The sequence below is a fragment of the Athene noctua genome, chromosome 10 (assembly GCF_965140245.1).
Source record: "Athene noctua chromosome 10, bAthNoc1.hap1.1, whole genome shotgun sequence".
Classification (NCBI taxonomy): Eukaryota; Metazoa; Chordata; class Aves; order Strigiformes; family Strigidae; genus Athene; species Athene noctua.
This window is the reverse complement of record NC_134046.1, coordinates 16,876,032-16,896,490: the sequence shown is the minus strand read 5'-3', so window position 1 is coordinate 16,896,490 and position 20,459 is coordinate 16,876,032. Positions and strand designations below refer to the sequence as shown.

Sequence of the window (20,459 nt, the reverse complement as noted above, 5' to 3'; positions counted from 1 at the left end):
GGGATGCAGGGGAGTCACTGCTGGAGGCTTTCAAGATGCAATTGGGTGCTAGATAACCTCATCCAGTCTCCCTTTCCCATGAAAGGTTGGGCCAGATGACCTTTCCATGTCCCTTCTAACCTTAGCTGTTTTCATTCTGTGATCACTTAGAACTAGGGAGGCCACAGTGGCCAGGAACCTGCATCCCCTATCAGTCACTTGCCTGGGACCAGGACTCCTCTGCCTGCTGCTAGGGCAGATGCCTGCACGGAGTCAACATGAAGCTGGGGATAAACAGGGTGATTTCACACAGGAGACAAGCTGCAGAGGCAGGGAAGGAGCCTTTGTAACTACTGAAGCTCAAAGCTGGCCAGGAAACCTCTTTTCTGCTCACAGCAGCTATGCCACCAGAGCTGCAGTTTTACACCTGCCCCCATGCAACCAAACAGCAGAGCTGAAACAGAAGCCATGCGCTTGCAAGCACAAGGTGGCAGAGCAGCAGGTATGGGGCACTGGCATGCACCGGGCAGCCAGCACACACCAACAGGCACACACTGGCCTGCCCGGTACAAGCTGGCCACGCTGGCTCCGTCAGGGCAGCGCCCAGCACTGAACATGAAGCACAGCCAGTGCTAAGGCACTGCCTGCCCGCCTGCAAGGACCAGGGAAAAACTGACAGCAGATGAGTAGTGGCCTGGGGCTGCCAAATTCCTCTGGAAAAGTGGGAAAGTGGGGATGCCCACTGCGAGTGGCAGGAGACGTGACGCAGAGCCCCGGATCCCCATATGTTCCATTAGCGGCACAGGAGGAGCGCGTTTCCCTGCAGACACAGGTTAAAGGGACCTGCTCCGCTGCACGACGCTGAGCCGGGTCCAAAGGTCGCTATGGTGTGAAACAACATTGCCCACCACAAAACCCTTCCACCTGGCTCAGCTCCCAGCCTGACCTCATGGGCGTCCTGCCCTCCCCTGCCTCGCACAGCGCTGAAGGCAAGGTCACTCATGTTTGCAGGACTGAAACTTCTTCGGAGGGTTTTGTCACTAAAAATATTTAATAAGTAAAAGTCGCCATGAATGCACGAACTGATGTGATGTGACATGTAACTAGGGGTTGCCAACGAACAGGCAGCCTCGCTGGAGAGAGACCACTGAAAAAGCAGCTGTCAGGGCAGGTCAGCAGGAGATGAATGTGCCCATGAAGGCACCAAGCCCGTGCAGAGACACCTCGGGGTCCCTCTCCAGTTCCTGCAGTTGCACGTCACCTTCTGGAGGGGCTCAGGCTGGAGCACTGCAGTGCCCACTCCGCGCCTGCTCCTCCTGCCCAGCCCAAGATCAAGAGCTCCACTGGCTCCTGGTAGGGAGCACATGCCTGTCAAGGGCACCCTCCAGCACCGCTGGCCAAGCTACTCCAGTGCTCATCCTCAGCATCCTCATCCCCCACAACAACAGGCTTGTGGGGAACCAGGGGTGGGTCGGAAGAGAGTTGCAGATTACTGGGACTCCCATCCTTAAACTGTCTTTCCCTAAAATAAGACCAAAAATCTCACCTACTCACATCACCTCTTTTAATACCCCAGCAGCAGAAACAGGGTGCATAAAGCCTAGGTGAGAGGAGTGAGCATGACAGACTCAGCGCACACCACCACAGGCCCCAGTGCCCACCAGAAACACTTGCCCAAAGCCATCTCTGATGTTGCCCTCTTCTGCTCTCCCTTCTTTTCCTGTTGCCACAAGCAGCAGTGGAAGACCTCAGCAGCATGTGGCACGCTGGATGTGACATCCCCTGTCCAGTTTCCCTAGCTGCAGGGAGATGCCGCAAACATCAGCCTGTGCTCCACCGCTCTTTGAGGGAGCAGTCTGCAAACACCCAACACATCCACAAGCCCAATGGGGTTCCTAAAGGAGAAAAAAGACTCAATCCACTGTGTAGCATGTGTGGATATGAGTGACAGGCCACACTATTGAGGGCTTCCTTGGTCATAGGATAAAGTAAGCCAGAGCAACATTTGAGTTGGGGTTTATTTCTAAGAGGGGGAAATAAGTAGGATGGGTCTTGTTTCTTCCCCCTCGTTTTGAAACCCTGCTGCTGGCTGGCTATCACCAGTAGGGCAAAACCAGGGAGATGGCTTGTCATCAATCCCCCACTCCAAGTCAGACCATAATGTTGAGGTCAAAAAAATTATGTAAGTGAAAAAATCTGGAAAGGAAGAAACTCTCACCCTCCACCAGGAGTCTGTCTGCACCATCCACCCCAAGCATTCACACCTCCCCAGGGTTTTCCATCATTAGCCACCTCCCCACCCCAACCAAGTACCACCCACTGGAGATGGGACTGGTCAGTGGCTATCACCCACACTGGAGGTATCTGAGGGACAATCACCAAGGACAGCCCCAACCTGTCGCTGCTGCAGCCCCCAGGTGCTAGCAAGGTCTGTCTGTAGAGCACAAGTCATGTGTGACCCAACCTGCAGCCCAGCTTGGGACTGGTGAAGACACATGCAAAGGCTTCCCCAGAGTCTGTATCCTTACTCTAAGCCCCTGCCAGCCCAGGGCCCAGCAGCCTGTCACACTGTCAGCTCTGGTCTCATCTCTGCCATCAATACGAGTTAGACACGTCAAATCCTCTATGACTCTCAAGGGCTTCTTTTTCCTCTGTTTTTATTTGATGTGTGTGGATCACTGAACAGCATCAGATAATCTCCTGTCTTCCTGGTAACTCTACAGACCTATATTCAAGTGCATGTGGGCTTAAACTGAAGGTCATCCCACCTAGCCAAGCAGCTGAGGCAAAACCTCTCTCCCCAGCACCCCAAACCTCTCAAGGCATCTGGAAACCGATCCCCATGGTCACCCTGGTGCATGGGAAAAGGGAAGGAGGAGGATGGAGAGCTCCATCTCCCAGAAAGCCACAGGCATATTCTGCAGGGTGACCCACCTATGCAGAGACGGAGAAGGTCACCTGGATGAGTCCTTCCAGGCCCACATGAGGAGGCAGTGAGGGCAGCAAAGTCCCATGTTGGTGGTGTAGAGTTCTAGATAAAGGTATCCTGCTCCTTGTCCTCCCTGGGGAGAGGGATATGCAACTTTGACTGGCCTTGGCTCAGTAAGGGCTCCATCTTGGGCACTGGTCTTCAGCCTGTGGTCCCCAGAGCTTGCAGGAGACCAAAGCAGTTCACAAGGACAAGCAAAGCTGTGGTTGAGGAACAGCACTGGCAGAGAGGGCTGGGCATCTGTAGTACTTCCTAGACCCCGGGAGGAAAACCTTGGCCTGTAGCTGATCGGCAGAAGCTGCTGCTGCGATTGCGTCTCATGCACGCTGCAGCCCGTACCGCGTGCACACGATAAGCTAGTACTTAAAAAGGCTTCGTTCACAGAGCCTAAAGTAAACTAAACCAGCCAGGGGAAAGAATTTAAGTAGAAAGCCATCCCAGTAATTGATTCCTCTTTGCAAATGTTTTACCAGCTGCCAACCCCTGACCCCTGTCCCCTGACACAGCCAAGCCAAAAGATTGCTCCATGGTTTCACCTTTGAAACACAAACTGTCTGGGATGGGAACAGAGCTCCACAGACCTTCTTTTATTACAACTGGGAGAAAAGCAACATCAACAGATCTGAGCAAAGCCAGCAGCCGTGGCAGCGCAGTCAGGGGAGTGGGAGGGAAAGACAAGGTGTGGCCACACTCACAAGGGTGCTGGGCACCAAGGCTTAGCTGCCGTGAAGGACCACGTGTAGGTTCCTAGTCCCCTACAGAAAATCATTCGTGTTAAGAAGCTGTTTGGGGTGCTGGGTAGGGGAGGAGAGTCTGAAGGATGGCACAGATCCCAGACACGCCAGCCAGAGGAAACCTCGGTGGTGCCACTGAGAAGAGGGGAGCGTTCAGTGGGTATTTCCACAATGGACTTAGGACAAAGCCAGACAATGTCGGCAGAGGATGCAGGTGAAATATTTGCTCTTCCATAGGAAGATATAACACACAGCTCACAGCTCAAGATAGCATACATTTAAAACATGCTCAAGTCCCAGTTGACAAGCTGTCCACATGTCAAAGGGTGATCTCTGTCCCAGGAGAGACAGCAGCCTGCACCTGCCAATATACAAATGGGTGAAGAGCAGACTTGGGCAAGCGCAGGCTAGTCAGGCAAAGACTGAGCCAACATAAAATAAACGGATGGCTGCAACCAGACCAGATCACCAGGAAGCAAAGGAGACCAGCATAATTAATGTCAACCAACACATGTTTACAGCTGTCAGATTCTGTTGGCAAAAGTGATTTATTTCTGTGGGGATTGCGGGCTTGACTGATAAACAAACTAATCCCTACGCCATTTATTTAAACTCAGAGAAGGACTTGGTACCGTTTCCCATTTCTAATCAAGAAACTACCACTCCATCAAAGGACAGTGGCACGTGTTTGAAGTCACTGTTAGCTGGCTCAGAACAAACTCACGACTGGGGGGGTCCATGGCAGGGGACAAGATATCCACCAGAGATCTGTGCACCACAGCAATAAAACCATTGCCAAATTAAATCATCCACTTGTGCTACTGACAAGTCAGAGAACTTCCTGGTTTCACCTTAGAAAGTTCCAAAAAAAGTTCAAAAAAACCCCCAAGAATTAAGATTGGAAAATATGGAAAATATGCCAATGGAAGACTTTACAAGCTCTGTATATTTAGCGCATCAAAGAGAGAGGCAAGAGGTGACTCCCATGGCCAACAAGGGAAGCAAAGCTCGCTCCAAGCTAGTGGCCAAAGGAATAATGTGTTTTCCTGGCTGTAAACAGGAGGAAGCCATGTCTTTTTAGTACCACATAGTGCACCCTGCCTTGGCTCCCTGTAGACTGGGGGCCAAGGTGCAGAGGGGCATGGCAGCCCATGCCAGGCAGCAGCTAAACTGATGGCCTCCCAAATCCTTCCTGGCATCACAGAGCCCATGCCGACCGCTGCTGCTTGAGATGTGCACTGTAGAGCAGTGTTTCACAAGCACACGGAGGTGGGGAACGTCCTAGTACAGAGCCAGGGGAAGGGAAAAAGCAGATTGTTTTTTTCTTCTTGAAAGTTTGAGGATGCCTCTTCAAGGCCAACTAAACAGAATAAACCCCAGTTTCCAAGTTAGGCAGAGTCAGAGTTTGGAGCCAGCCAGCTCATGCTCTGGTTCAGAGCAGGGCGCAAGGCAGCCAGGACAATGTTGGCATCACTCTCCTTCATCCCTCCACTTGAACATCCTCCTCAGCTGGAGAAAGCACAAAACTGACCCCACTGAAAGAGGCCAGGTTCAGCCAGTTACTTCTAGGGCTGCATTGGGAGACACCAGCCAGCTCTGCCTCAGATGCAATTTAGCCACCTCTCTGGCTGCCACAGGAGCCCAGGGGTCAGGAGATTCAAGCCCACCCACCTGGCAGTACCCACTAGATATCAGCACAGATCCAGAGACACACAGGTACACGCAGCCCACTGTGGAGAGTTCGTTACACCCAAGCCAGAATAAACATTGCTTGAAATGGCAGGAGGTTACAGAGGAATAACCCACTCCCAGAGCTGTCAGAAAGGATCCCCAGCAGAGAAGAGCTTTGCAGAACTCCTTCACACCCAGGAGTCAGTACTGCTGGGTCTGACTGGTAGCTGTGCCATGAGGCAGGAATGTACACCCTGGAAAATTGGGGCATACCTACCTGGCAGCAGGGAGAAGCATCAGCAGGAGCTATTAAGGAAGAAATGCTTTCAAGGGACACTAAATAACCCCAGTCTATGCCTTAAATAATCCATGCTTGGAACAACAAGCTAGCAGGATCTCCTGGGCTTCTCCAAAGGCAATGCTAGCCAGCAAGACATTGCTGCTGCCAGCCTGCCATCCCAGGGGAAGGATATCCTCTTACCTTCTGGGGATGGCTGCAGCCATTTCCCCCCAGTTTCCAAAAGCCATGGCTGCACCCAAAGAGTCATGGAAATGCCAACTCCTGAGCCCCATGAGAGCCAGGGGGGTGAGGAGGCATGCTGCAAGGGCAGCCTGACTGCAGCACCTCCTGCTCCATGTCAGACCATCTCCCTTCCATCCCTGAGACTCCGCCATCCTATTAATTTTTTTTAAATCATTGTCATAAATTTCATTTTTAAACCTTCCTGTACTGCTGAAGCGGTAGCAGACTGGGAAGCTCAAAACCCAGGCTGCTGAAAGCCAGCAACACTGCACCCACACTGCTTGGGAAACCTGAGCCACGGCATCCCCGGTATCTTCAGCACAGCACCAGTGAGTCCAGAGGGAGCTATGCTCCCACTCCATGTCCACTAGCCTTCGGCCTCAGAGGCCCAATGTCCCCAACAGTTAACCTCAGGGGACACGGCAGGAAGGGCGCTGGAGGCCACCTGTGGTGGGCCTTCCTCCAGCTCTGCCCCAGACCTCCCCACAACCTCTCGCGGTCCTGCTCCCTCAGTCAGTCCTCAAACCCTCAGCTCCTTCACCCCACACATCTCCTCCAGTCTCCTTCTCCTCCCATTCCCCTCCCCTATTTTTCAACATCTCCAAAGCTTTCCCCACCCTTCCTCCCCACCCTCCACTTCTCTCCCTGCCTCCTCCTCCCTCTCCATCCCCTGCTTTCCCACACCTCCTTCCTATGACTAGGCAGCCATGCCATTCTTCCTCCACTTCAGCTAATTCCCTGTCTCCACGGGAGCCTGCCAGTGTTTCATCTCTGCCGCTGAGCCCCCTTTCATGCTTCCTGGCTTCTGCCAGCCCACCCCCTTCCTCCCTGCTGTGGGGAGGGCAGCAGGGAGACCCGTGTGCTCGGCAGGCCTGACCCCCGGCTCTCATTAACAGCGCCCTTCTCAAAGCAGGCGCAACATGAAATAAATAAATAACGCAAATCTCTGTCTCGCTGCTGTCTCGGGTTGCTTAAGGGAGCCGGGCACCGGGGGTGGGATGAAGGATGCTATTTGGAGCTGTCTCCATGGCAACCCCCATTCCCACCACTGAGCGGGCACAGGTCACCTGTTTCCATGAAACTTTCCCCGCTCCCTTCCCATCCCTCCACCCAAGGAAGTGCCAGCACAGCCCCAGGGACGCAGGCAGTCCAGCCGCGGGAGAAGTGGCAGGGATGCTGCTGGTGTGGCTGCAAACAGTCTCCAGTGGCAGGGATGCTGCTGGTGTGGCTGCAGTCTCCAAAGCCCCCCACACCACGTCGGAGGAAGCCAGGGCCCCACGGAGCATCATGCAGGGACTGGCAGCATCCATTCTCCTCTGCCCTGTGCCGGCAAGGCAACCCCATCGTCTCCCTGCTTGTGTCCCCACGGTCAGTCTAACACGGGCATGGGGGCTGCGCTCTGCTGCAGGACTTGGGGAGGGACCCAGGCATGCAACCTGACACACGTGCTGTTGGGACTGGGGCAGAGATCAAAATGGGTCTCCTCACTCCGTATGCAGCTCTGGGTGCTGCGTTTCTGTACAATTATTTATTTTAATCTGAAGTCGGCCACTCCCATTAAATGCTGCCAGGTGCTCCCAGAACAACCCATGGTTCCCTTTTTAGCTTTAACAACTCCATCTCTCATGCGACAGATGCGCTCGCCAGGACCTTTCCCCAAGTAAGGCAGCGTCAGCCCCGCGTCGCTGAGCTCTCCCGCAGCCAACCTGATGCTCCCACCCGCACCGGCCCCCTCCCTGCACACCCACGCGTCCGCCGCAGGGCTGGCAGCAGAGCCCGATACCCGCCGCACCAAAACAGCCAGCAGAGCTCCAGGAGGAGACACAGAGAGGATGAAGCAAGAAGAGGAGAAGGGAGAAGTGCTTCTGCTCTCCAGCAAGGGTTGGGGGCACGAACAGTGACAGTCTCACCCACCGCTGGCGTTAACGTATCTTCTGCCGGTACCAGCAGGCAGCTCCCTAAGGCTGGGGTGGACAGAAGGGTCAGCAAAGAGCCCCCAGCTGAAGTTCTGGGGTTGGCACCCGGGCAGCCATCCTGCAGCACAGCGCAGGCTGGAAGGATTCGCACGGTTCCCCCACAGGGCTGGGAGTTTCGCCAGGAAAAGCAAGTTTATAAATAGTGTGTTTCAACACGAACAAACGAAAGCGACAGAACTTGACAGTCAGATAAGCCAGGGGCTGAGTGCTGGCCCCTCCCCAGCATCCTCCCCCTCCAGGAAGGACGGTCCCTTCCCTCCATCGCCCAGCTGGCAAGGACCATCCTCACTCTCTAGAAAGCCTGAATCTGGAGGTGTCTGCATCAGATGTGCTGCCTGGGAACACCCTTGCCGCAGCTGGTCTGGCAGCCAGAGCAAGGCAGCAGAGCTGGAATCAAAAAGACCAGAAGAAGGGGGGATGGCCACCTGCTTTGCCTGGGGGCAAGGGCAAACACAGCCCACAGCAGCTGCCTGCCCAGCCAGGGCCAAGGGCCACAAATTTCAATGTCTTGCTTGAAATCAAGTCTTCATAAGACCACAGGCCAGAAAGTTTCTAACTTCTCCTCCCACCCCCTGCAGAAGACAGCTGCCCCACTGGTGAGGCTGGCACTTGAAACAGAAGTTTCATGGCATGATGCGTTACACCAAAGGGGCACATACCTGCCAGATCCTAACAACAAGCAAGGCACTCAAGGGGAAAACCAGCTTTTATCTCTGCATTAAGGAGAAGAGCAGCAAGGCGTCAGATGAGAACTTGCTTCTCGTAAACACAAAACAGCAGAAAAGACACCCCTGTGCCTACAGAGGCAAATGGGAGGACATCTCTGCTGAGGAACTACCTGCCAGATTGCAAAAGGAGGAGATCTTGATGGTAGTGCCCAAGGGAAGACATCAAGAGATGACACGTCAGAGCAGGCCCATCAGCTGTCAGCGAGAGAAGCCTTTGACAGTCCACAAACACATGCAACACACTTCACGCCATGCTTGCTTACCTTGATGTAGGTGTCAAGGGCTGGGTGGACACGGTTGACTGCTAGATGGATGGACAATGGCGTAGTGAACGGGAAGGACGCCATGACCACATGGCTTGGAGCAGGGAAGGAGAAGATCTTGAAGCCATACTTCTGGAACCGCTTGATCTGCTCTTCCGATGGCTTTGCATCTCCCTCGCTCAGGATTCGGCCTATGGCGAAGCGGCACTTCTCTGGAGACACCTGATCGAGGGGGACAGACAGATGGTGTCAGAAGAAGAGAGGCCAAAAGAAGACAGAATAAGACTGGCCAAAATCTCAACCTGCTGAGCATGAAGGCAGCAGACCACTGTAAACCAGGTAAATGCAATAGCTCAGCATGACCAAGCACACCAGACCAGGTGCCCACTCCTAACCAAGACTGACCCAGGCCCAAACTGTCCACACTCCTCCCAGCCTAAGCTCCCAGCCCAGCGGGGAAGGTACTGCTCCCCACCCTGGAAGGCAGAGGGACTTGCAGCAGAGAACTAAACCCCACCAGGGTGCTCATTTAAACTCGCCCTAGGTGACAGCCACTGCAGAAAGTGTCTCTCCTGACACCCCCATCAGAGACCCAACTGTTGAGAAATGCTCACCACTGTCCCCATCTCTAGGACATCCCTAAGACTCTGGCGAGGGCTAAAAAGGAATGTGACCACAACCTGCCCAGCTTGCCTCCATCCCACTCCCAAGGAGGTCACCCTGCAGGGGCATCTGCCCCCAGCAGCCACCTGGACACACAACCCACCATCACAGGCCACCAGTACTAAGCCAGAGAGAAATCCAGAGGCTGCTGCATCCCTCCTTAGCAGACACACAGTTTTAGGGGTGGGGAAACCAGGACACATGCAGTCACCAACCTGTTAGTAACAACACTAAGAGAAAAACATCCCCTTCCACCCTGGACCCCAACAACATGTAAAACATAAAACACGCTCTCTTTCCAGATTTGGGGATGCCTCCCGTTAAGACAGGAGGCTGCAGGGCTCCCAGCCCTGAAAGGAGGGTGCTCAAGGCTCTGCTCCCAGCACAGAAATGGCCCACAGGACTCCGGCCATCTCAACACCAAAGCTGACCCAGACCATGGCTTTCATTTCTGGTTTTTAACAAAATACCACCTCTTGAGTTCTCGTTTAGCCATGGCACTAGGCAGGAACATGGCAGGGGCCAGAAGACCCCAGCAACTCCCCCCCAGTACCACCTAAGGGTGCAACATGCCCTCCTACTGCTGAGATCAAAGCTTAGCTCCCTCCTTAACTCCAACCTTTGTCTGCCCTGAAAAAAAGATATGCTTGAAGCAGGAACCAGCAGGCAGAGACAAGGATTCTTCCCCCAGCGCACAGTGACGTAAAAAAGGAGCCCAGGAAGAATATGGGGTACAGGGGGCACCATCTGAGTGTTCGTGCTTCCCTGCCACTGGCTCTCAAGCCTGCTGCATAATGAGATGATGTGGCAGCCAATAACCAGGAGCGGCAGATGCCCGAATGTGGCCAACTTCTGCCAACCATCCTTCTAGTGAGGGCTGGAGAACCAAAGTCTCCAAACTCCGGCCACACAAGGCGGCAAAACTCACCAGGAGCTGGCAGGACACCCGAGAGCAGCAGTGAGATGGACGGACACCCTGCAGGCACTAGTATCACAAAGCTCTCATGGAGATGACAGGAGATGGAGAGAGGGTGCACACAAGGTCAGCGTATTACCACTTCCCATGCCTGTGCACCCTCAAGGGGATCTCCACTCTGCACTCCCCCATCTCAGCCCTAACTGCCTGTGTTAAAGCTCAGCAACATCTCCTCCTGAAGCATAACTACCCCACACAGCACTCCTTGCCCTCCCTTTCCCTTAAACACCCTTTACTGTTGCACGGCAGGACCATCCCAGAGGGGAAACACAAGCAGATGTAAATAGGAAGAAAACAGACTGTCAGAAGCAGCAGCAGCCATCAGGCTGGGGACTGTGTGCCTGACGGCTCGCTCTTGCCCTCCTGTGCTGCAAGGGGGAGCTGCAGACAGGGCTGTGCCGAGCATCACTGCTTTGGGGCAGCGAAGAAACAGATCCAGCCCAAAGACAGCAAGAAGCAACAGTAAAAGGCATCATGGGGAAAGGTCCAGATGAAGCAAGGAGATACAGGAAATCAAGATAAAATTCCTCTAAACAGGCAATCTCCATTTATGTCCTGAGCAAAGCAACACCACTTGGGCCAGGCACGTTTGCTTCCTCCCTTCTTTTAACTTTCTTTTTCATAGTGTACAGCCCCACAGGCACTTTCTCAAGGGCAGCAGCAAGGCAAATTTGCCTCCTCCCTTGCCTGGCAAAGCCCATCTCAAGGGAAGGAAGGCAATACTGCCGTTAAAACCAGCCTTTCCCTAATAAATTTGTCCTTTCAGGTTGGGTAGGTGCTCATCAAAACCTCTGCTCCATCAAGCGTCCTGACAGAGTAGTTTTCAAAATTATTAGTGAACCTATTCAGCAGCTTTGCCAATGGGAGCAAAACCCATCCCTGCATTCAAAGAGCATTTTGGCCTCATCCATCCAACACTTGTGCACAGGCTGGTTGCTGAGCACACTAACATGTGGACTGCAGGCAAAAGGCCTTAGCACATGCCTACAGCTAAATGTGAGCAGAAGTGCTTGGCTGAAGCTGAGCACAAACGCGCCTGCCACATCCAGTCCTTGCTGAGGAGCTATTTTTGTTCCTTCCAGAGGTGGAAGGAGGAGGGAGAAGTCCTCTGGGCTGCTAAATATTAAATAAAAAGGAAAAAGAAAAAAAGTGCAAATTAATATTAATCTTGTCCATTAAAACACATAAAACATTGCTGGCAGGAGTTCAGCAGCACTTGGGGAGCTTCCTTGTGTGAATGCAGGAGAGCCAGGAGCCAGCAGGGAGCCCTGGGGATGCTGGTGACAGTGTGCACCCCAAGGCCTGGCATGACCCCAAGGCATCCCACATGCTCCAGGCCATGGGGCTCCCCCCATTGCCACTCCCAGCTAAGAGTGGCACACGGCCGCTGCTCCCCAGCTCTGGTATCCCCTGTCCTCTTTCCTAGCAAGAGCCTCCTTTGGCCATGAGTCCACCAGCACAGCAAATACCACACCAGCCAGTCATCAGCCCCTTCCTGCTGCAGCACTGGGGGCACCAAAGCCTCCAGGGGCCAGAAGCTAAGAGCAGGGCTCGAGGTGGCTGTCTGGCCAGAGCCCACTGGCACTCAGCCAGGGACGCTGTGGGACACAGCAGGCAGCAAGCATGTTCTGCTGTCTGATGACAAAAGGTCTATTTTTGGTGACAAGTCAACATCCGCAGTGGGTGGCCAGCTCTGGGTGGACTGGTCTTTGCCAGAGGGTGCTTCACTGAGGTCAGGAGAGCACTGAGAATGAGGAGGAAGTCGTCTCTTCCTCTCAGAGAAAAGGTAGCCTGGGTGAGCAACTCCACCCCCCTGGACCTCCAGGCACAAGCAGCACACACCATCTCCCACACCATCATGGCTACAGAGGGTACAAGCACACGGGGGCACCTCAGGGGACACCGGGATGCTCAGCACCTGAGCCAGCATGCCAGGCACAGGTGTTGCAGCACCCAGCCAAGCGACCCAGCCAAAACTAGCCACGTCTTCACCTGTCTGGAGGCAAGGCAGCCCTCTGCCCATCCTGCCCAAGGACAAGGACACTGCCTGGCCTGGCCTGCCCGCTGGTAAGACACATATTTCCATAGGAACCAATTCAGGAGCCACAGATCAGCCCATGGAAGGTCCCACCAGCACCCCGGCTGCTCCAGCAGACCCAGGTTTGATAGTGCGCTCACAGGTGTCAGGTGAGAGGAGGCTCCCACTGCTGTGCAGAGCCCCAGGCACCACAGCTATGTCCTGCACAGCCCTGCTGTGCCCCAGCCACCACAGCGCCTGTGGAGGCAGGAGCCTCAGGCCAATGTCACCTCTCAATGTCATGAGCAAAGGCAGCCCTTCCAGAGAAGGGCAAGGTCTGCGGGGCTGCCCGCCAAGCCTCTGAGAGCAGGTTAGGCTCCCGTCACAAGAGCCAGCTGCACAGCCTCCAGAGCTTGGGACGCCTGGTCGCAGATGTATCATAGGCTTTGTTGGTCCCTGAGAACTTCCAGCACCCTCCAGGCTTTCTCTATACATGCAGCTCCCAGAGCCCCTGCCGTGCCCATCCAGAGCACCACCTGCCCTGCAGTCTCCCAAAGGGAGGCAATTCCCCTGCCCAGTGTCACCACCAGGGTCTCCCAGCCTGACCCACAGACCTGGGGCCATACAGCCTCCGAGATCCACATGAACTCACTACCATTCACTGTGGACTGTAGGTCTCCACAGCCCCCTGCCCCATGCAAGGAGCTCCCCTCAGCTCGCACACCAGCTGACAACACTCACAACCCACACCAGATCAGTGGCCAGTCCACGAGCAAGCAAGTAGAGAACTCACCTGTCAGGGAAGGAAAGATGACTTTCAGATGCAGTAGCATGTTCCAGTCCAGACTGGGCACCAGCTGTGCCACCAAGCAGAGGCCCAGTGTGCCTTGACCACAGCAGGCCAAAACCTGTCTCCACCAGCTGAGCCCTGAATCCAGAGAAATCTTCCCCACTCACTCACACCAAAAATGGGCCTCCTTGGTCACCAGATGCCATTCAGCCATGCTGACAGAGGAGGTCTTCCCCTCTCGAGAGACCCCATTGCAAAAGGAGAAACAGCTGGCTTCCAAAACCCTGGATGGTCACTGGAGACCCAGAGACAAGTTCTGCAGCCCCACTGCCTGCTCCAACCACTGGGGTAAGGGCAGAGATGTGACAGATTCAGGACGAGAAGAAGAGAGACACAGGACCAGAAAGAGGAGGCAACTTCATCCTCCATGAACAGCCCAGCCTTCTGGGGTCATGTAGGAGACACTCCTTCCCAACCTTGCCTGGTGCTGCCAGGGAAAGCACTCCCTGTGCCAGTTACAGCAGGAGTCACCACAAATATCCTTATCGGTATCCGCGGGCCTCAGAAGTATAAGCTTTCACTAGCCCACACTTTGGCAAACAGAGAGGCAAGGCACAGTGCCCAAGCATAAGGTCTGCAGGGCAACCACAGGCATGTCCACATCACAGCCTGAGCAGGGCAGCACCAAGCATGGATGCTGAACCCTTCTGATAGCATCAGCTGCCTCACTTCACCCCCAGAGACACCGGGAGAAGCAGCAGCAGCACCATGGTTCTCAACTCCAGATGAGGACCTCGACACAAGGACACAAATTAGTGGCAGAGGAGTTGGCCGTTGTGACCACATGGGCCCTAGCACACCAGGGACTCCCCAAGGCTCCCATCCCTCACCCACTCCAAACATGACACATCTTGCAGACAGAAGTGTCCGAGAACATCTAGTCAAACCCTGCCTCTGCCCAGGTCACACCAGGAGCGAGGGGACATCCTCTTCGCCACTGTCCTCCCCAAGTCAGGATGAGGCAGTGTCTCTCCTCTGCCTCCCGTGATCCAGAAGCAAAAACTGGAAGGTAAAGATAAGACACCTCGCCACAGAATACAAAGACACAAGGTGGCTGAGCGCACCAGGCTGCACCAAGTACAGTCAAGCTCAGTGCTTTCTTGCCTCTGATGTCTTCCAGTCACAGTCCACTCAGCGCAATGTTTTCATGGTCAAGACTAAGCAGGTCCAATACTTGGGAGCACCACCTTGCAAGCAATGAAACAGGGTTCCTAAAACAAAACAAGTCACCCCCAGAGCAGAAGCACTGGGTGAGAACCAGCAGCACAAGCACTGTGTCCCGTGCCAGCCCGCAGCACATGTGCCCAAGCACACACACAGCTGCTGGCCACTCTGCTGTCCCTCCCCCCCACGGCATTCCTCCACGGTCACACTAGCTACTGCAGAATTACTGGGGAGCCAGGCTGTCTGCCACAGACAAATGCCCATATGCCATTATTCGGAGACCCCAGTGCCACCTAGCATCAGCAGCCAGGCTCCTCATCCCCCGCCAGGCTCCTCATCCCCCAGCAAGTTGATGCACTTTTGCTTGCTCCTTGTCCTGCTTTGTACCCGACAGATTATCTCTGGCTAGCAGCCATCAGGCTGGGCACTTTCTGCTCACCTCTCAGACTGAAGAGCATCATGGAGTAACTGTTTCATCAGACAGAAGCCCTCAGCACGCACCACCTGAGGTTTCAGTAAGAACTCTCAGGGGATGAAAGGACTACAGGGAAGCTCAGAAATACATGAGAGCACTAGAAGCAAGAGAAGGAGTACAGATGAGGACAGAGAAAGCTGAAGAGACCATCTGCTTTCAACTACAGAGCTGTAAGTCCAGAAAGAGCCTGGGCTGCAATTCTTGCAGCCAGGATATGTGCCAAGGCATGTCTCACCTTGGGGTCATGAACACTGGCCTCTGCTCCATAACCAGATGCATTATCCTGCTGATAACTTGTTCAGCAGGAGTTATCAGATGATAGCAAGCTTTGCTCACCCAACGCCTTCCAAGGGTTATCCAAGAAGCCACCTGCTTTCAGGAACCCTTCCCCACAGAGCATCCTCTGCAGATCTGGGAGACCTTACGAACCCCAGTGCTCATCTGAAGAGGATGAGCTGCAAGTGCTTGAAATGCAGTCAGGGAGCACCCTGAGCTGGGAACCCAGGTGCTGACCACGCGAGCGTGCCAGCCCCACTGGGCACACCTTACCGTGTGAGGGTTGTCATAGTAGATGCCGATGGAGCAGAGCTTTGAGGAGATGCTGCAGCCATCTGTGAAGAGCTGCCCGGATTCACCATACGGGCCTACCCTGAACTTGTAGGCCAGCGTGATGTTGCTGACAGGCGGGGAGCCGGCACTCACAACCACCTCCGTGAAGAGCCCCGAGTAGACAACGAAACCGAAGACAGTCAGCAGCAGCAGCGTGACCAGCGCCGCGATCAGCCCGAGGAGAACCCAGTCAGACATGATGGATACTTGGTGCTCCATGCTTCTTGATGCACTAGCAGCAAGAGGTAAGAAGAAAAAGGAGGGGAGTTAAGCTAGCACTCAGATAAGCACAGCCACTTCAAATTCCTCTTATGTGTGAAGCTTAAAAGACAGTGGAAACACCCCAGAAACCTCCTGTATATTAGTCCAACGTTGCATCAGCCTGTTCCAATTGGTCACAAGGTACAAATTATACTGCTTCAGCGCCTCTTGGGAATAAGGTGGTTATGGAGCAGGGGCAGAGAGGCACTGTCCTCATCTCCCCAGAACCAGCCACACTGCTCATGTTCAGCCTTGCATCCAGGAGAGACTGAAAACCAGTCCAGGAGCCCACATCACCCAACAGATACACGGCACTGGGTTAAGGATCAGGGGACCATAATCAAATAATTTATCATTTACAGATACCAAATGCAACACTGTGACCAGGGCAGTCCCTTTCTCAAAAAGTCTGGAAGTCCAGGCCTTTAACAATCCAAACAAGGACCACACCAGTTGAGAGCCGAGCCCTGCATCCAGATACAAGCACCCAGAGAGGCTCGGAGAAAGCTGATGACACAGCTAGAAAAAGCATCCCCAACACACTCGGATGCAATTAATTACTGGTATTGCTTTCCAATGGCTTTTTTTTAACCTAAGAGTTTTTATAACCCCAATGAAGGCTTCCTGTTTTGTTTGGCATCTTTTTTCTCTCACGCTGACTGTGGGACACAACAGCCTGGTGAACGCCTCCTGCTCATTTTCACCCACCAAGTGCAACCACTCTGGGGAGTTGCAACCCAAACCACTGCAGGAGAGTTGTTTGTGTTTTATTCTCCCTTGAAACACAGCTCTGCTCGCAAGGACTGGCTGTGACGCTCCCCTGAGACTTTCATGTTTGAAAGCAAAGGTTGAAGTAAACAATTCACCTTTACCTCCCTGTTATTAACACACTTTGCTCAAAAAAAGTCGTTCACAGTGACTGCTGCTTGCTCAGCTTTATGTCAAGAGAAAAGCCACATCCTGGTAGGAACTGTGGGCGGCTCCGCTCTGCTTGACACCGGCTAGCAGGGGTACAACAAAACGAAGCCCTGCAGAGCCGGCACCACCGGCTGTGCTCTTGGTGCCACGGTAGCGCAGGCTGGGCACCATCTCGTACCACGGCCCCACTCACCTGAAAAACCAGCTCAGCCCAGAAACGGCTCACGACATCTGATCCACAGGGGTGCAGGATCCGCGGTGCTGCAGCAGGAAAAAATAAGTATCATTGCTTCCTTTCAGAGTCACGAGGCGAAAAGCAAAACAGTCGGGGCAGAGCACCCGAAAGGCGCCTGGCAGCCTCGGACCTGCTGCCCCGAGGAGGGGCGTCCCGAGCAGCGCCTGCTCCTGCAGGGCCTGGCAGGCCGAGATTTCTCCCCAAAGCTCCAGCTGAGCACACAGGTGCTGAGAAACACTGGAACTGGAGAGGAGCGGTGAAGGCGGACAATGTCCCGCAGCTGCCGCTGCTGGCGCGTCCCACCCCGGCCCGTTCCCCACCTCCCCGGGGACACCGGAGCTGCCCCCGGTGCTGCTCCCGAGTGACCTCGCAGTGGGGCGCTCCCAGCCCTATGGCCGGGCCGGAGCTGTACGTCCATCCCGGCTCCCGGCAGCGCCTCACCTCCTCCCTGTGACCAACACCGGTTTGTGACTTCACATCACGGCTTGGTGATTCTCCGTGAGCTGCCAGCCCAGCACCCAGCCCCAGAGGAGAAATGGGGATTTTGGGCTATTCTTCCCGGTTCCCGCCGGCAGGTGTTTCCCACCTGCATTCCTCCCGGGCAGCGGGAGCAGAGCTCTGCCCGGCCAGGAGGCCGTGCCCGCCCCGGTGCCCGTGCCTGGGGGACGGCCGGCTTTGACCCGAGCGGCCCCAGCAAGTGCCGGCGGCGGGCGGCACCGGCCGGCCGGTTGGAAGGCGCCTCTCTCGGCCCTGCCCGGCAGCGGGAGCGCCCTCAGCACCGGCCTGACCGCCGGAGCGGCGAGGGAGCGGTGAGGGACCCGCCGAGCCGCCGCCCGCCGGCTCCGAGCAGGCCGCGGCCTGGGGGGAACCGGAGCGGCGCTGGCCTGCCCGGGCCCGCCGCGCCTCCGCAGAGACCCCCTCCGCCCCGGCGGCGGCCGGAGGGATCCGAGCGCCCCCCCGCCCTCCTCACCCGGGCTCGCCGGTGACGGCCGGGCCGGAGCGATCCCGGCGCCTCGCTCGCCCCGCCCCGCTCACGCGGGGCCGCCGGGCCCGCCCCGGTGCCGGCAGGCGGCGGCTGCGCGCGGGGGGAAGCGCGGGGCGCGCGCGCAGAGGCCGGGGGAGGGGCGGGGCCGGCGGCGTCGGTTCGCTCTCGCCTGCCGGGGCAGCGGCATACGGGAGCGCCCTGCCGGGGAGCGCGCCCCCGAGCGGGCGGGTAGAGCGAGCGGCAGCCCGAGCCGCCCTCGTCGAGCGGGTCCGGCGGCCGCGGCCCCTCCCGGGCGGACCGGCGGGGACCGACACAGCTCCCGGCTGCCGCCCTTCCTTCCCCTCCCCTCCCTCCCCCCGGCTCTGCGGCCCACAGCCCGGGAGGAGGGCCTGCACGGCCTGGCAGGCCCCCGAGCCCCTGTGCTGGGGACGGCGCCGCCCTCACAGCCAGCTCGGTCCTGCTGGCCGCGAACGGCAAATGATTTCCTTGTGTCCTCCCGCTTCCCCTGCGCTAGGGCTGCGGCACTCGGCACGCGTCCCTCCTGAATGACTCCAGAGCTTCAGGTTCCGTAACAGCTGGAGCCACCACCTAATGGGCTCCTTCCCTCGGGTGCTGGACAAACAGGTGCCCCGATGCTAGAGGACGCACCGGCTGTGCGTCATGGCCTTGACCACAAGGCCTGCCTGGTCGGGGCAGTGGGCAGAGCGGCTCTTCAGCACTGGAGAGGGTTGTGAGCTACTCGCAGGTTCCCACCGGCACATTGCTGGGGCTGTTGCAACCTGGCAGAAACGGCTTCTGCCCCTGTTCCAGCTTTTCCCACTGCCCAGCTGGAAGGAAAACCAGCCAGATAGCTCGGCAGACATGGGCAGCACTAGCCAACAAGGGGGAGCACCATGAGAGTTAAAAAAGAGACATTTGTTATGTTCAAGGATTTGGGGGCTTTGACCAGTTTTTCTCGGCTCATTTGTCTTCCCTCCGCCTGGTGCAGGCATCGGGCACTCCTCGCCAGCAGCCAGGAGACTGACCACTTTCTTTTCCATCAGCTGAGCTTTATTACCCAGAGGGGAACCACATTAACTAGCTGCTGAAAACCCACAAAGCATCAGCCAGCACAGGTGCTAGTCGGGAGCACCATCATCTTGCACGCCCCTCGCTGCCCTGAGCTCTGATGTACTCCGAAAACTTCTGTCCCAAGGCAGCTTCACAGCCTGCTCCTACCTCATGATACCTGTAGGAGCAGGCCCTGTCCTGCGGCTCCCCATGGAGCACACAGCACCACAGAGCACTGGTGCTCAGCCCACAGCCTTTGCCACTTATTCAGACAACCCCTCAGGTCCCCATTTCCTCTCAAGGAATGGGACCAAACACAGTACCTGAAAGGAGTAAGCAGTCTTCCCCACCTCCTGCTCCAAGAGAGACATGCTAGAAGAGCCCAGACATAATTCCCATCCTCCTGTTCTTCCCCCTGTGTAAGAGCAACCTTCACACCTCTCTCTTTACATTAAGGTTTCTCCTGCCTCTTCAGCCCTCTTAGCAGGGTTCAGCCCCCTCTGCTGGTACAGCCAATAACCCGCCTGCCTGAGCCACCTCCAGATGCAGCAAGAAGCAGTGGAGTTTGCTGCTGTCTCTCCTGCTGTGGTTTCACACCCATTTCCCATAGATCCCAACCCCCTTCGTCGGGGCTGTTCGCAGAGGCAGTTCCAGGCACTGCTTTTCACCAATGTGAAGCCAAAGAGCTCATTTATGAACAGTAGTTTGAAATACTGTAATACTTGCCTTTCTCCAGCAACTTCCTAGTGAGAATCTCGAGGCTTTCTGTGACCTGGAATTAGTTGAACCTCAGAGGCCCTCCTTGTATTTGGTGTTACAGCTCCTTTGCAGCTGGAAGAAAATATTTCAGCTTAGTTACGTGTCTCGCCTGGAGCCATGCAGTGAATCACTGGCAGGAAGAGGAACAGAACTCAAAAGCCCTTTAACTGCCAGCTCCGGGCAGCTTTGGCCATCAGACACTTCTCTTTCCTCCAGCCTTGAAGTTATTTAACTCAGCATACTTTTAATACTTAACACTTATGTTTTCGCATTACAACAGCAAATGCTAAAATTAGGATCTCACTTAAGAACTTCATGCCTTCACTCTGAAACTGTACATCAAGAAGAGCTGAGGCAGAAAGATGTAAAACATCTGCTCTCTGGAGGGCTCCCCAGTTCTCCTTACCTGGTCAGCACTGCTCAGCCACATCGCACGCCCACTGCAGGCCTCTGACAGTGTCAGCCAGCCAGGCCAGCTCTCCAGCAGGGTCCTGGGTGTCCAGTTATGGCAGACGTTTTGTCTCAGGAGACTTGTTTGGGCCATACTGGGCCCCACGCATCTCTGATGGGGTACACAGATCGTTAATGGCAGACGGAAATGGAGGTGGCTTGTAAGCAGGAGCTGATGTGGGCA

General features: G+C 55.5%; 1 protein-coding gene across 2 annotated transcripts in view; it reads right to left on the bottom strand.

The window, feature by feature from the left end:
* TEX264 (testis expressed 264, ER-phagy receptor) overlaps positions 1–18,129 on the bottom strand; it is a 43,167-nt gene extending 25,038 nt beyond the window's left edge. The window contains exons 1-4 of one of the 2 annotated variants that reach the window (XM_074913959.1): positions 18,002–18,129; positions 16,990–17,057; positions 15,558–15,849; positions 8,864–9,085 (exon numbers count right to left, since the gene is read on the bottom strand). In XM_074913959.1, coding sequence (XP_074770060.1) covers positions 8,864–9,085; positions 15,558–15,836 — 501 coding nt within the window. In that variant the 5' untranslated portion in view covers positions 15,837–15,849; positions 16,990–17,057; positions 18,002–18,129. The other variant, XM_074913960.1, reaches the window with a different exon arrangement.
* Between the last annotated feature and the right edge of the window lie 2,330 nt (positions 18,130–20,459).